The sequence below is a fragment of the Eurosta solidaginis genome, chromosome 3 (assembly GCF_040869045.1).
Source record: "Eurosta solidaginis isolate ZX-2024a chromosome 3, ASM4086904v1, whole genome shotgun sequence".
NCBI lineage: Eukaryota > Metazoa > Arthropoda > Insecta > Diptera > Tephritidae > Eurosta > Eurosta solidaginis.
Window position 1 is genome coordinate 39,982,133 of NC_090321.1, and position 14,111 is coordinate 39,996,243.

Sequence of the window (14,111 nt, forward strand, 5' to 3'; positions counted from 1 at the left end):
TAATTTCGATTTTTTCCGAACCTACAACTTAAATTTATAAGAATAAAGTTGATTGGCCTACAAACTTGTAAACTCAAAAAAGGTTACAAATATACATTTTGAAGTTTTCGTAAGACTTTTTCGAAATCTTGCGACCTATTACTTGCATTTTGTTAGATTTAAAATGCAATACTCGAAAAATATCACAAAACTTTAAATTAAAAGTTCGAAATTTTCGTAAAGTTTTTTCGAATTTAAAAATTGTTTCGAACCTATAATTTGTGTTTTTGAAACTTTAATTGATTTGGGCTACTGAGCTATTTACAAAAATATTAGAAAACTTTAAATAAAAAGTTTGAAATATTCGCAAAACTTTATTGAATTTTCAAATTTTTTCGAACTTTAATTTAAACCTTGCCAGACTGAAATTGAATGGGCTAGGAAACTGCATACTCAAAGAATTTCAGAAGACTAGATAAAAGGCTCGAAACTTATAAAAACTTTCGAATTTCGAATTTTCCAATTTTTTCGAACTTATAATTTGTGGTTGTAATACTTGAATAGGTTGGGCTACTATGCTACTACTATTACTGGTATACAGCTTACGCAGATCTCAGAAAAGTGTAAATACAATTTTCGAAATTTTCGTAAATCTTTTTCGAATTTTGGAATTTCGGCCACGTGTAATTTCCATTTTGTCAGATAAAACTGATTGGGCTACAAACCTGCAAACTCCAAAAATTTAAGAAAAGTTTAAATAAAAAGTTCGAAATTTTCGTCAAACTTTTGGAAGTTTTGCCATCTATTACTAGTGTTTAGTTAAATTTAAAGTACAATACTCGAAAAATACCAGAAAACTGCTAACAAAAGGTTCAATATATTCGTAGAACTTTAATGTACATGTAACTTTTACTTTGCCAGACTGAAATTGATTGGACTACGAAACCGCATACTCAAAAATTTTCAGAAGATTATTCGAAAATAATAAAATTTTAATGAATTTTCGAATTTTTGGAACATAAAACATGTATATACTTAGGTTAGGTTTTGACACTAAAAAAATTTTATAAAACTCTAAGTACCTCATTTTCTATACGAAACGAACGTTCATTTTGCCTCACAGACGAATCGCTAGTGTATTTGCACTGTGCTAAACAATGGCAGCATATCATTTGACAGTTGTTTTCGCCTTCCTGCTTGATATAAAGTAATAAACGTAAAGGTCGAACGAAAATGATAGAGTATACCATTGCTAGACGAAATCGTTTGGAGGCGAATCGTTCGTCTAGTCTATCGTTCGCAATACAGAATAAAGCCCTTCGTCAAATTTTTTCAAAGTAGCACATTTTTTTTTAAACGTTTTCGGGTTTGGTTTGCATAGTTTCTAATAAAAAATTCATATAGCCTTTTTTTATAAACTATCGAAAGTAAGAAAAATAAAAATGTTTTTTGCGAAACTTGACAAAAATTACTATGCTAATTTCGTGCTCGCTGCAGTATAAAAAATATGTCCCTACACATATGCAAATTCACTTTGTGTATATGTAACGAAGTAGCAGAAAGAAGTAGCAGAACTCAATAAAATCACAAATAATCACCTACGCTGATAAAATAATCTCACTTGAAGCCATTTCCTGTATGCAACACCCAACCAGTCAATCGGTCATATAATCACAGACAAGTCAAACAAGTAAGGAAGGCTAAGTTCAAGTGTAACCGAACATTATATACTTAGCTGCCAAATGACTGCTTGCAAATCTTTTAAATTACCTTCTTTTAAAAGTGGGCGGTGCCACGCCCATTGTCCAAAATTTTATTAATTTCCTATTATGCGTCATAAGGTCAACCCATCTACTAAATTTCATCCATCCGTCTTTGGTAATGAATTATGGCACTTTTTCGGTTTTTCGAAATTTTCGATATCGAAAAAGTGGGCGTGTTATAGTCCGATTTCGTTCATTTTAAATAGCGGTCTGAGATGAGTGCCTAGGAACTTACGTACAAAATTTCATTAAGATACCTTAAAAATTTACTCAAGTTATCGTGCTTAGGGACAGACGCACGGACGGACATACGGACATGGCTAAATGAAATAGAAGTATATATCTGTATCGATTAGTTTATGCCGTTACGGGGTACCATTATGCGAACATAATCAATATACTCTGTGAGCTCTGCTCAGCTGAGTATAAAAATCAACGAAACAAAGTAGTAGGTGCAAAAACAACAAAAAAAAATTTTAAAGTAATCATGTTGCACGTGCAACAATGGGAAGTAGTGAAATTAAAGGTAAGTAGAGAAACTCATAAATTTTTACCACTTGAAGCAAATTAATATAACAATATAAACACATAACCAATAAAAGCTGGCAGCTTGCGGTTATATGAAGTTCTTGGAAAGATCTGTTTTAGAATAACTCAAGGCGAAGTGAAAAGTCAGCGTGTAGGTCAAAGAATATCAAGGAAATTTAATATTTTTCTTTTGCCAATTACTATTTCTAATTAATTTCTTGTATGTACATTTATATATAACTTATTTACCTTATATATATATTTATTCAATTGCTTGCCTACGTATCGCTCAGTTGTTGTTGTAATATTATACTAAATTTACACTTACCTGAAAGTAGAAACAAAGAAAGAAAATTAAATTTTAAATAAGCAACGAATTTCTTAGAATTATTAACCTGTAAGTTGGGTTAAAAGTAATTGTTAAGTTAAATGGGGATTATGGAGGAGTTAGGAGAACTTTCAGCGGCGTTTATGCTTAAAACTTGTAGAGTACGTCGTGAGCTGCAGCGTTAGCGCAAGTTCTTTGTACTATGACGGCTTGTATTTTTGGCAATTAGGAATAACAAGCAAATTAGTTTATTTGGAGCTTTTGCTAGAAAGCTTTAATTGTTTAATGGAAGCTGGCGACCACTGTTTTTTTTTAACTCAGATTAAATTTACGAAAGCGCTAGTACAACACTATTTCGAAATAACATGCCTTTGACCTTTTTGCACTTACTGCCCCAGATATAGCGTTTTCAAACCCAATCTTCCATTGGCTCTGAAAGAGTAATATTACAAATGTTGGGATCTCATAATGTATCAAAAAATACCTAACAAGAGATGGACGTCCTTTGGAAAAAATAAATGAATGAGTTGTTTGCCAATGGATATGTAAAAACCATATTAGATTGACAATACTACGATCAGAATTCTTGAACTTGATCAAACAAAAAATTGTAGCGCTTCAAATGGTGAACTAATTCTGCCCCACTTTGAGGGATAAGGAAACTGTCTTTTAAATAGCCAAGGCTTACCAATTGTGTGGTAGTTCTGAGACTGTGCATTCCTTGAAGCTGATAAAGAAGCCAGTCTTGATACAAAGAATGGCGCAGTAATATTCCTGTATAGCCTAGAACCTTATTGTGTTCAAAACATCGCAGTTAAAAAAAAGAACTCAAAGGAATACATACATCAAAGCTTGAATATTTGCAACTCATTCGCGTCAACCACAATTACAGAAACCTACCGCAATGGGAATATGGAAATGGTGAAAAGGAACCCACTGCAAAAACGCTCTCATGTAAACGATGTAAGTTTCTGCTCTCTGCATCGCCCAGACTCATTCTGTTAATGTATCCGTATTCACCAGTTAAATTGCTTCAATCTAAGGTGGCGTTAATCAATTCCAAAGTCTAGATGATGTTCGCGGTGTTGGGAATACAGAATTTACAATCGATAAAGGGTTATCAATGAGTTGTCGATTTTTCATACCGAATTAACTAATTGTTATGGAAAGGATAGCGATTTTTTATCGAAAAGTTATCGATATATTTTGTCAAAAATTTATCGAAAAGCTATGAATTTTTGTCGTAAACTTATAGATTTGTAATACAATAATTATCGGTTTACTATCGTAAATTTATCGAACATGTATACACATGTTACCGATTCACAATTGAAAAGTCAAAATATATCGATTTTTTTTTTTAAACTTATCAATATTTTGTCAATTGGGTATTGAAAAGTTTTTATGGAAAATTAATCGATTTGTTCATAAAAAGTTATCTATACGCTATCGAAAAGTTATCAATTTATTTTCGAAAAATTATCGAATATTTATCTATTAATCATCAATTCACCATCGAAAAGTTATCGATTTATTTTCAAAAAATTGTCGAATATTTATCAATTAGTTATCAATTTACCACCGAAAAGTATTCGATTGTTATTGGTGAGAGATTTATTTTCAGAAAGTTAACGATTATTTGTACAAGTTTTCTTGAAAAGTTAAAGACTTGCTTTCGAAAAGTAATCGCTTTTTATATAAAACCCATAGATTTACTTTCAAAAAGTTATGTTGTCAAAAATATATCGAATATTTATCAGTTTTTATCGAAAATTTATCGATTTGTTACATAAGCACTATCAATTTGTTATCGAAACTCGATATACCGATTTATTTTTCAAAAATTATCGAATATTTATCTATAAGTTTTCGATTTATTACATCAAGGTTACAGGTTTATTTTCGGAAAGTTTTCGATTATTTATAAAAATGATGTCCAAAAGTTATCGATTTTGTAACGAAAAGTAATCGATTTTATCGATATCCTGCCAACTCGATTTGAAAACTTATCAGTTGTTATCGACAAGCTATCGATTTTTTATATGAAAATTATCAATTTGTTGTATATAGTCATTGATATGCTATCGAAAATTTATCGATTTGTTGACGAAAACTAAGCGAATATTTATCAATAAGTTTTCGGTTTATTGTCGAAAAGTTATCGATTTGTTATAAGATGTTTCGGAAAGTTATAGATTATTGAAAAAAATAATGCAAAAAAAGTTAACGATTTGCTATCGAAATTTTATGGTTTTAATGTCGGCGTGTTATCGACGACTTTTCGGTTTGTTATGAAACAGATACCGATAAAATTTCAATACAAAGTCAATGAGACATCTGCAACCCGTCTATAACAAACCAATAAAAAATCACTAAGGGGCAGACGAATCAACTGTTCCACGATAATAATTTGCTATCTAATATAAGGCAATAATATAGCAACAACTTGGCTATAGTTACCGTTAAGAAGATGGCGAATCTCAAAAGGGCCGAACTTATTCACTTCTGTTAAATACATCACGATTGTAAATTTTTTGTTCAAACCCTTGAATAGCTCTAGTTAACTTAAAAACATAAGTTTTCTAGACGTTCACCTTTATGTTTAAACATCGAACTTCATGAATTTTTGGTACTCACGTCTTTTTTGTTTGCTAAAGCTAAACATTTTCTAAGACAATTGAATAAAGTTAGATTTTTTTTTTATTTAAAGGAATTACAATAAATAGGACTTTCCAAAAATATAACTTTGACGCTAGCAGACTATAATCAAATAAAAATGCTAGTAGTTTCATTTTATATACCTACAAGTGAATGAAATTTGCAGTTGATGAGTTCAGGCCAGAGAGAAAGAGCTAGAAAGTGTCACATACAGGAAATAGAGTTATACCGTCATCAAAAATTTTGCTTACCTCATAATGACACACGACCCAGATATATAAAAAATTACGCAGCAAAGTTAGAAAAGCTGTACAAACTGTATTTGGGTGGTCATATACAAAATGTGTACAGACTAATACATACAAACGTATGCATAAAAAAGGAAGCAAGGAGTAGAAAAAGAATAATAATTAAAATTAATAAACACAAAAACCGAAAACATTCAAGGCGTTAGATAAATACAAAGCAAGCACACAGTTGTGTGAATAAACGAAAATAACAAAAACTTAGCAAAGGTAAATAAGAGTGAGTGGCACAGAATTACAGAATTTAAGTCATGCATAAAGCGTTGTGGTAAACGAATTTTTTTTTTCTTATTGTTTCTTAATTTCCATTAAGAATTATTTTTGTTTTTCAAATTATTTATAACAGTGTGATGACGGCAGCATATCTAAATATGTAATTCTTGGAAATTGTATGTCGTGTGCCATATTACCTGTTGCAATCCCAACCAAATGACTATATAAATATGGACACGTTTATAAATGTAGGACACATATGTACATATTTACATTATATATATTCAGTTCTATAAGTAAATACTGGTCATTGTATGTGTGATAACAAATATGTACATATATACGCAATTAAAGTCACACCTAGTTTATATAGCGCCTATGTAAGAAAGTATGTATGTAAAGAGTAGAGCAATGCTCTTCGAAAAGGTGAGGGTACACGGCGTATACGTAATTTATTGTTATTACGCAAATAAAAAATGGTGTGCTATTTACTGTAGGGCGCTCTTTATAAATCAAATATACCATTTTTACCAGTCTCATCCCTTCAGATAATAATAACTAGGTCAAAAATATGACATGTAAATTTTTGTCACGATTGAAGACGGTTAAAAGATATAGCACTGTGGTGAAAGTTAAAAATGCTCAATGTAGGCTTAAAAAATTAATATTGATTTTTTTCAATTTTTTTACAGCTTGAATCAACGAGACAATACCACAAAAGTGGGAAATAAAAACGAGCTAAAAAATCTAAATACTTTCTTTACCAGACTATAACAAAAACAGCGGATAATGTGGCCTTGTACACTGAGAAAAAGTTTTTGATTTTCAAATTTTTGCAAAAGTTATTGTGAACTGCTTTTCAAAAGCTTTGACACGCTCTGTGTTTCTATGTTTAAGGCACAGATCCCCAAAGATTCAATAAGATTGCTCTTTCTCATACGCAATGAAAGCACAATTACGCTGTGGAATGCAGACCCCTAGTTTGAGGAAATAACACTACACTATAAAAGGAAGGAAGTGTTAAAAAGTGTTTGATCTCATTTTTTGTTATTTATATACTAATTAAGTGACATAACACACCACCATGTGGTGTGATGGTAGCGTGCTCCGCCTATCACACCGTATGCCCTGGGTTCAACTCCCGGGCAAAGCAACATCAAAATTTTAGAAATAAGGTTTTTCAATTAGAAGAAAATTTTTCTAAGCGGGGTCGCCCCTCGGCAGTGTTTGGCAAGCGCTCCGGGTGTATTTCTGCCATGAAAAGCTCTCAGTGAAAACTCATCTGCCTTGCAGATGCCGTTCGGAGTCGGCATAAAACATGTAGGTCCCGTCCGGCCAATTTGTAAGGAAAATCAAGAGGAGCACGACGCAAATTGGAAGAGAAGCTCGGCCTTAGATCTCTTCGGAGGTTATCGCGCCTTACATTTATTTATTTTATTTAACACATAAAAAAAATTATAAGTTGCTATAACATTTTAGAATTATTTTTCAATCCTGCAAGTATTACTTTTATTACCGAACTCTTCCATGTGTTTTCCTTCCACGAAATGTGTCGCTAAAAGAGTAATTCACTTACATATTTATTTTGGTCTCATAACAGCGGGCAATTTCCGAATTGATCGCCAACTGGAGACCGCAAATAACCCAAAAGCAGTCGAATGTGCCGCGTTTCAAGCTAAATGGTGATTGAGACAAAAGCAACTGGCTGTTAAAAGCCATGGGCATAAAGTTCATATCTGAATACTTTTATATGTATATATGCCGGATAACGGCACGTTCAACATGGTTTATATTGATTGTATATACCTATAAAATTATAAAGTTGACGGTTATGTGACGTAATGAAATTATATTAATACTGTATGAAGTAATAATTCAGCAGAAATTTGTTAAAGAATAAGCTTCTGGGAATAACATTTTGTTTATGTGAGCTTTCGTGGACATATTGCACGTTACATTATTAATACTTTTGGTGCGCTGGTAATCACTTAGATGAATGAAAAATGAAGTCACATGTGAATTGCAGGTTTTCGAATATTAACCGACACATTTTGCCATTGCTTGTTAAAATCTGTTTATACAAAAGTCGCGATATTTATAATATTTTTTCAACGAAACTTACTCTCAGTTGGAGTTGAAGTGAAATTGTATCAGGATATATCTATTTTTAATTATTTTCATATATATTAACTATATATAAATATTTCCGTATATATGTGAAATATTTGCTAAAAGAGTAGATATAATATTTGTATAGAACACAAAAATATCTTCAATATAATTTATAATTTTCTCCTTATGCACTGTAACCCAAAGAACCCTCATTCACCACAAATGATTTGCGATTGCCTATAATTTATATAAAATAATGAAAGTAGCTTTTCTATAAATATTTGCGCTCAGAGCACCTTTTAAACATTAATCTAATTTAACAGCAAATAAACTGTCATATTTTATTTGATATTGACCAAATTGTTTGCATATGTATGCATATATTATCTCTTCTATTTATATGCACTTTTCTTTTTTCGGAACCGTTCCAGATCTGTCCTTATGATATAGGTATGTAGGTACATATAGCTAAGCATGTCAATGTACGTGTATACCAACAAATATGAGACAAATTTATTATTGTTTGTTGACATTTACAAATAACATTGGTAATTTTTCTTTATATCAAAACAAAGTCAATAGGTAACATGCAAACAAACGAAGACATCTAAAATTGTGCGAAGATTTATTGGCTAAGTAGATTGACACGCCAACTGATAATATTGTGCAATAATGTAGTGAAAAATGTACAATATTTATAGATTTGCTGTTAGATATTTTCGTTTTTAATGTACTTGGTTTGGTAATTTTAATAGGACGGTAATGTAAATGTTAATGGTTATTTTAATGGTTGTTTTAATGGTTATGTTGATGGTAATTATAATGTATATATATATCTGTATCGGTAAAGTGATTGTCAGTCTTCTTTGTAATTGAATGGTTTTTATATTGGTAATTTAGTTATGTTGGCATTAGCATTCGTGAATGCCATTTTAGAGGTATTGGTATTTGTAATTTAATTGGTAATCATTTCTAATAGAAGGGTGTTATGTTGATTTATTTTGTGTAAATATTGGTAATGTTATTGTAATATTACCGTTTTGATAATTGTAATGTAGCTATATTTGTGGTGATACTGAAAATGCATTTGTACTGGTATTTGGTTTTTCAACAAATTTGGAAGACGTCTTGAAATTCAATGGTATTGGTAAAGTAGTCGTAATGTTTTGGTATTGGTAATGCTAATGGTCATGATAATATAACATGGATAACACCCTGTATATTGATATTGGTTTTTAGTTTAATTGGTAGTCGAATTTGTAATTGAATCGTGTCCATATTTTTCGTTTACCGATACTGATACTGATACTGATACTGATACTGATACTGATACTGATACTGATGCTTATACTGATACTGATACTGATACTGATACTGACACTGATACTGATACTGATACTGATACTGATATTTTTACTGATACTGATACTGATACTGATACTGATACTGATACTGATACGGATACTGATACTGATACTGATACTGATATTGGTACTGATACTGATACTGATACTGATACTGATACTGATACTAATACTATTACTGATACGGATACTGATACTCATAATGATGCTGATACTCATACTCATAGTCATACTCTCATGCCCATACTTATACTAAGAAAATTCCCTTAGCATTATAATATAGCTAGTATTCTTCACATTACATACTCAAATATTGTTCCTAGTGCTGGATTACCAGACTTTATTACCATTGTTCTCTAAAGATTGGTTCATTTTCTTAACCTTCTTCGACTCATATTGTTTTTTTTTTTTTTTTTGTAAAATGTTAAGTTTTGTTGCTACAAAAATGAAGCTCAACTCTGGTACTCTGTTTGGACGGGTATCATCTTCTTCGCTTTCGCCATCTATAACAGGTCCCCTGTAGCATGCTCCAGACCAAAGCTTTCCTTCTTAGGTTGATTATTTTAGATATGAATTTAACATATTGCATTTTATTTGAACCACCGTGGTGTGATGGGTAGCGTGCTCCGCCTATCACACCGTATGCCCTGGGTTCAACTCCCGGGCAAAGCAACATCAAAATTTTAGAAATAAGATTTTTCAATTAGAAGAAAATTTTTCTAAGCGGGGTCGCCCCTCGGCAGTGTTTGGCAAGCACTCCGGGTGTATTTATGCCATGAAAAGCTCTCAGTGAAAACTCACCTGCCTTGCAGATGCCGTTCGGAGTCGGCATAAAACATGTAGGTCCCGTCCGGCCAATTTGTAGGGAAAATCAAGAGGAGCACGACGCAAATTGGAAGAGAAGCTCGGCCTTAGATCTCTTCGGAGGTTATCGCGCCTTACATTTATTTTTTTTATTTTTATTTTATTTGAACCATTCAAGCGCATGCTAAATGCTATCTTCCATGATCTTAATCTCTCCAAATAAAACATTTGTACCTGAAATACATTTCATATATATCTTCGAATCGCCGCTATGAGATTTAAAATTAAAAAACAAAATCCGTTTTTGCATCAAAAACAATAACTTCCCTTTATTTATGGTATTTCACCTCACTTTGCGCATTCACACTTATAGCACTCATGTGCAGAGTTATGTGCAATAATATTAGGCGCACTCAACAATAATATACTCCTGCTTTTCATACGCAGCACTACCAGACCTGCAAAAATTTGCTCTCCAACAGGTAAACTTGCACATATATTTTTATCAAATTTCCCAGGCACCAAAGCGCAAAATGTTGGCAAAGTAGAGTGGCACTAAAGTGATTATAGTTACACTTGCGCTTGCTGTATGCATAAAATATTAGGCGAAAATTGTATAATGGGCAACATGTAGACTTCATATTTAGAAACATACTAAGACTCCAAAAACTTAAGCAATCGTGCATAAACTGCTAAAGATTTAGGGGGAATATGTGTATAAATTTTACTTTACCTTAGCCCACATATGTGAATGCACCTGTAGGTATGCAACTGTTGGCAGCTGGATATTCTTTGTAAATATTTGAATAGAAAATTATTTGTAAAGTTGCAAAATTGCAGTTATGCATGTGAAAATTATGCAAAAGATGTAGGTTATTCTTTGAAAACCTTGCAGTGACGTGCTAGAGTATGTGGCTTGTGAGCGCCTTAACTTATGCAATGTTGTGGCTGGTGGATGATGGTAGAAGAAAGATTTGCAAATATCAGTGGTAACCACAATTAACACACAAAAAGTTTTAGCAAATTTTTTGAATTAATTTTGAGTTTCTCTCAGTTGTTCTTAATGAAATCAAATAATACATTAGATTAAAAAGTTAAGCACAAATAAATTTAAAAAATGGGTATGTTTATCCTCTTTTCTACAATTTAAAGCGCCAGGAGAAACTTGTAAACAATATTCAGAGTATTTCTGTGAGAAGGCCTATCGTCATCAAAGTGAAGAGGTCTCAGTAGAAACGTGTACGCTAATCGTAGAGTTTACCACTTGCTCTTCCAGATAAGAGACAACCTGAGGCTAGAACAGATACAGTAAACACTTAGAAATATTTTATTATTGAAAACTGAGGTACTTTTAAAACCAACGAAATAAAATTTTAAGCTTCTAAAATCAACTAAAGTTTTAATTTATTCCTCATCCCAAACAATTGCCTAGTTGAATGCGCACCAAATTGCATTAAAGAGACTCCTAAGCAAGCAACCAATTAATCTGTCGTCAAACTAAGGGAATGTGCTTATTTAATGTTTTAATTTTTCCACCACTTAAAAACTGAAACAAGACAAAAGAAGGTCGGATAGAAAAGTAAATAAACAATACATAGTTGGAAGTTAATTCATTTCAAATGAAGGTACAGAAAGAAATAGAAATTAGTGTAGAAATTAGCTTTAGTAAAACTTGAATAATCCAAAAATTTTACTTCGTAGAAAAATTATTGCGAAGGAATGTATGCCGCTAAGACGATCTACAGAACTTCTTAACAAACGTCACAGTATTTTCGCCTAAACAACGCCTAAAAGTATGCATAGCATAACATACAAGCGCGTTTCATTAATCATCAACTGAAGGAAAATATGAACGCAAAATAAATGGTTCTATCGTAGATTTTGAATATTCTAAACAATGTAAGCAAAAATATATAACAAAGCAATGTATGCCTAAAATAGACACGTTATGTAACACATACTCATACAATATGTTAAACAAGTACATTTGTAAACCTACTGTCAGCATTATTTTCCAAGCAACTAAAACTATAAAATTTTTCTTGATAGATTTAAAAATTACTACCACTGACAGGCTTCAATCAATCGTAATTGCGCATTTTATATATTGGCCACACAATTCAGTTATAAGACATGTGACAAGGCATAAAACGTCTGAATAATACATCATACATTTATCAAAGCACAATCGTACTTACTAAAAATAAATGTGCTTTAAATAAATAGAAGTTTATAGATTTTTTAACTAGAAACTTATGTACAAAAATTATATTGTTATAGCGTACATTTTTTCTGGCAACTTTACGAACACAATAGACCATTGCATATTTTTAGGCACTTATGGGAATCTCTTCTAAGCAAATTTTCAAAATAACTCAAGAGGTAATCTAGCATGTATGCTATACTACAGTGATATGATATAAATATATTAATAACATGTGTCATTAAAACGTCATTACTTTAATGAAGCAAGGGGTAATATATGTCAACGCCTAAGATGTGACAGCTAATGTGACGTACAGCACAAAACAAAAAAATTTCTAATTGACTAATAGGTAAGACATTTTTTTTTTTTTTATTTTTGTTCGAGAAATAGTTTTGGTATCTAGTATAGCATACAAAATATTGATCAATTCGCAATCATTTCGTAAACGAAATATAGACGATATCATATGTGGCATTCTTAGCACTCGCTAGAATATACACTTCAAATACATGAACTAATGTGAAGTTAGTCAATGACGTCATATTGTGATGGAATGACTAAACTATAACTTTTTAATCTGTAAAGGAAGGGTAATTACACTTAATTATATTTAGTTATAAAGTGAACTATTCAAGGCTATTACAATTTTGAAAATATCTATACAATTAACACACTAAAATATAGGGACAAAAGTTCATCCGTGCATGTATAATTAAGTGTGTATTAAAAAAAATAACTATAAAAGTTTTGAGAGATTTCAGAATATATTAATTAGAGCCCAAGCGCCCAAAAATATGCAACATATATATATATATATTTACTTAGGACTCTGCTACCACTGCATTGCAATATCTTAATGACGTGTTAAGTTTGGCGCAACACAGAGGGTTACCATGTCAAAAAGCAAAAACAACACACTGCTAAACATGATTGTTACAATTTTTAAATTTTTAGTTGCGCAATTAATAGTTCACGTAGCATAAGAGGAAGAGGCAAAGTGTGTACTTTAGTATAACTCACTCTATAATTTCACGCTTATTGAGTTGAGTTTAATTCCTCAATCTACACTTGCAAGATTATTCAAGAACCAAGCGCGCCTAAAATTATGCTAGACTTATATGAATGACATTTCAAACGATGCACAAAATAAGCTTACAAATGTTTCTTAGCCTTAGGGCTTTGGAAAAAAGTTCTTTTGACAAAATATTACCCAAATGTTTTCTTTTGTAAGCTTGCTTTCGGCTTATAAAGTATTAGAGAAATATGTTAAACGTATCGAACCTGACAACCGAAATAAGCGCCTCGAGTTATGCTATACAAATTTTAGTAGAATTTTTCGGTCATGTTCTGCATGCATGGTAGAAAAGAAGTATCATCAAAACTCTGTTGTTAGAACTTTGCAGCAGAGCGAAACATAATACATTTTGCATAAGCCGCATACTGAGAAAGTATCGACCTGAACCGAGACAATCCATCATTTAGTTTTGAAGAGTTTTCCTAAGCCCTCAATAAGTGCTTACTTTTTTGGGCCTTATTTATTTTAAGCCTCGGTCCTTCAGCCATTGCTGCAACTCTTTAGAACCCTATTTCTCTTATACACATTTAGTTAAGTCATCCTCAAGCCTTTAAGAACCTTAAAATGTATTCACATTATCGCCCATCAAGTAAACAAGCATTAATAATTTGTATGTCAAACTGTCGGTTTAAAAATATTTCAACCTCAGCGAAGCCTGTTTAAAAAAATCCTTTTTACTCCCGAAGGTATGCAATGAAAATTTTAAACAAAAAAAATCGCTGTTCGTTCTCAATAGTCCTAAAATATAATAAAATTCAAAGCTCACATAATTGCGT

General features: G+C 31.8%; 1 protein-coding gene across 5 annotated transcripts in view; it reads right to left on the bottom strand.

Annotated features, from left to right (window-relative positions):
• jeb (jelly belly) overlaps positions 1–14,111 on the bottom strand; it is a 252,509-nt gene that overhangs the window by 156,637 nt on the left and 81,761 nt on the right. Inside the window, exon 2 of one of the 5 annotated variants that reach the window (XM_067771452.1) lies at positions 1,352–2,598. The exons of the other annotated variants lie outside the window; for them this stretch is intronic. Coding sequence (XP_067627553.1) covers positions 2,549–2,598 — 50 coding nt within the window. The 3' untranslated portion in view covers positions 1,352–2,548. Of the gene's footprint in view, positions 1–1,351; positions 2,599–14,111 lie in introns of those variants that run through there. 5 annotated transcript variants of the gene reach the window in all.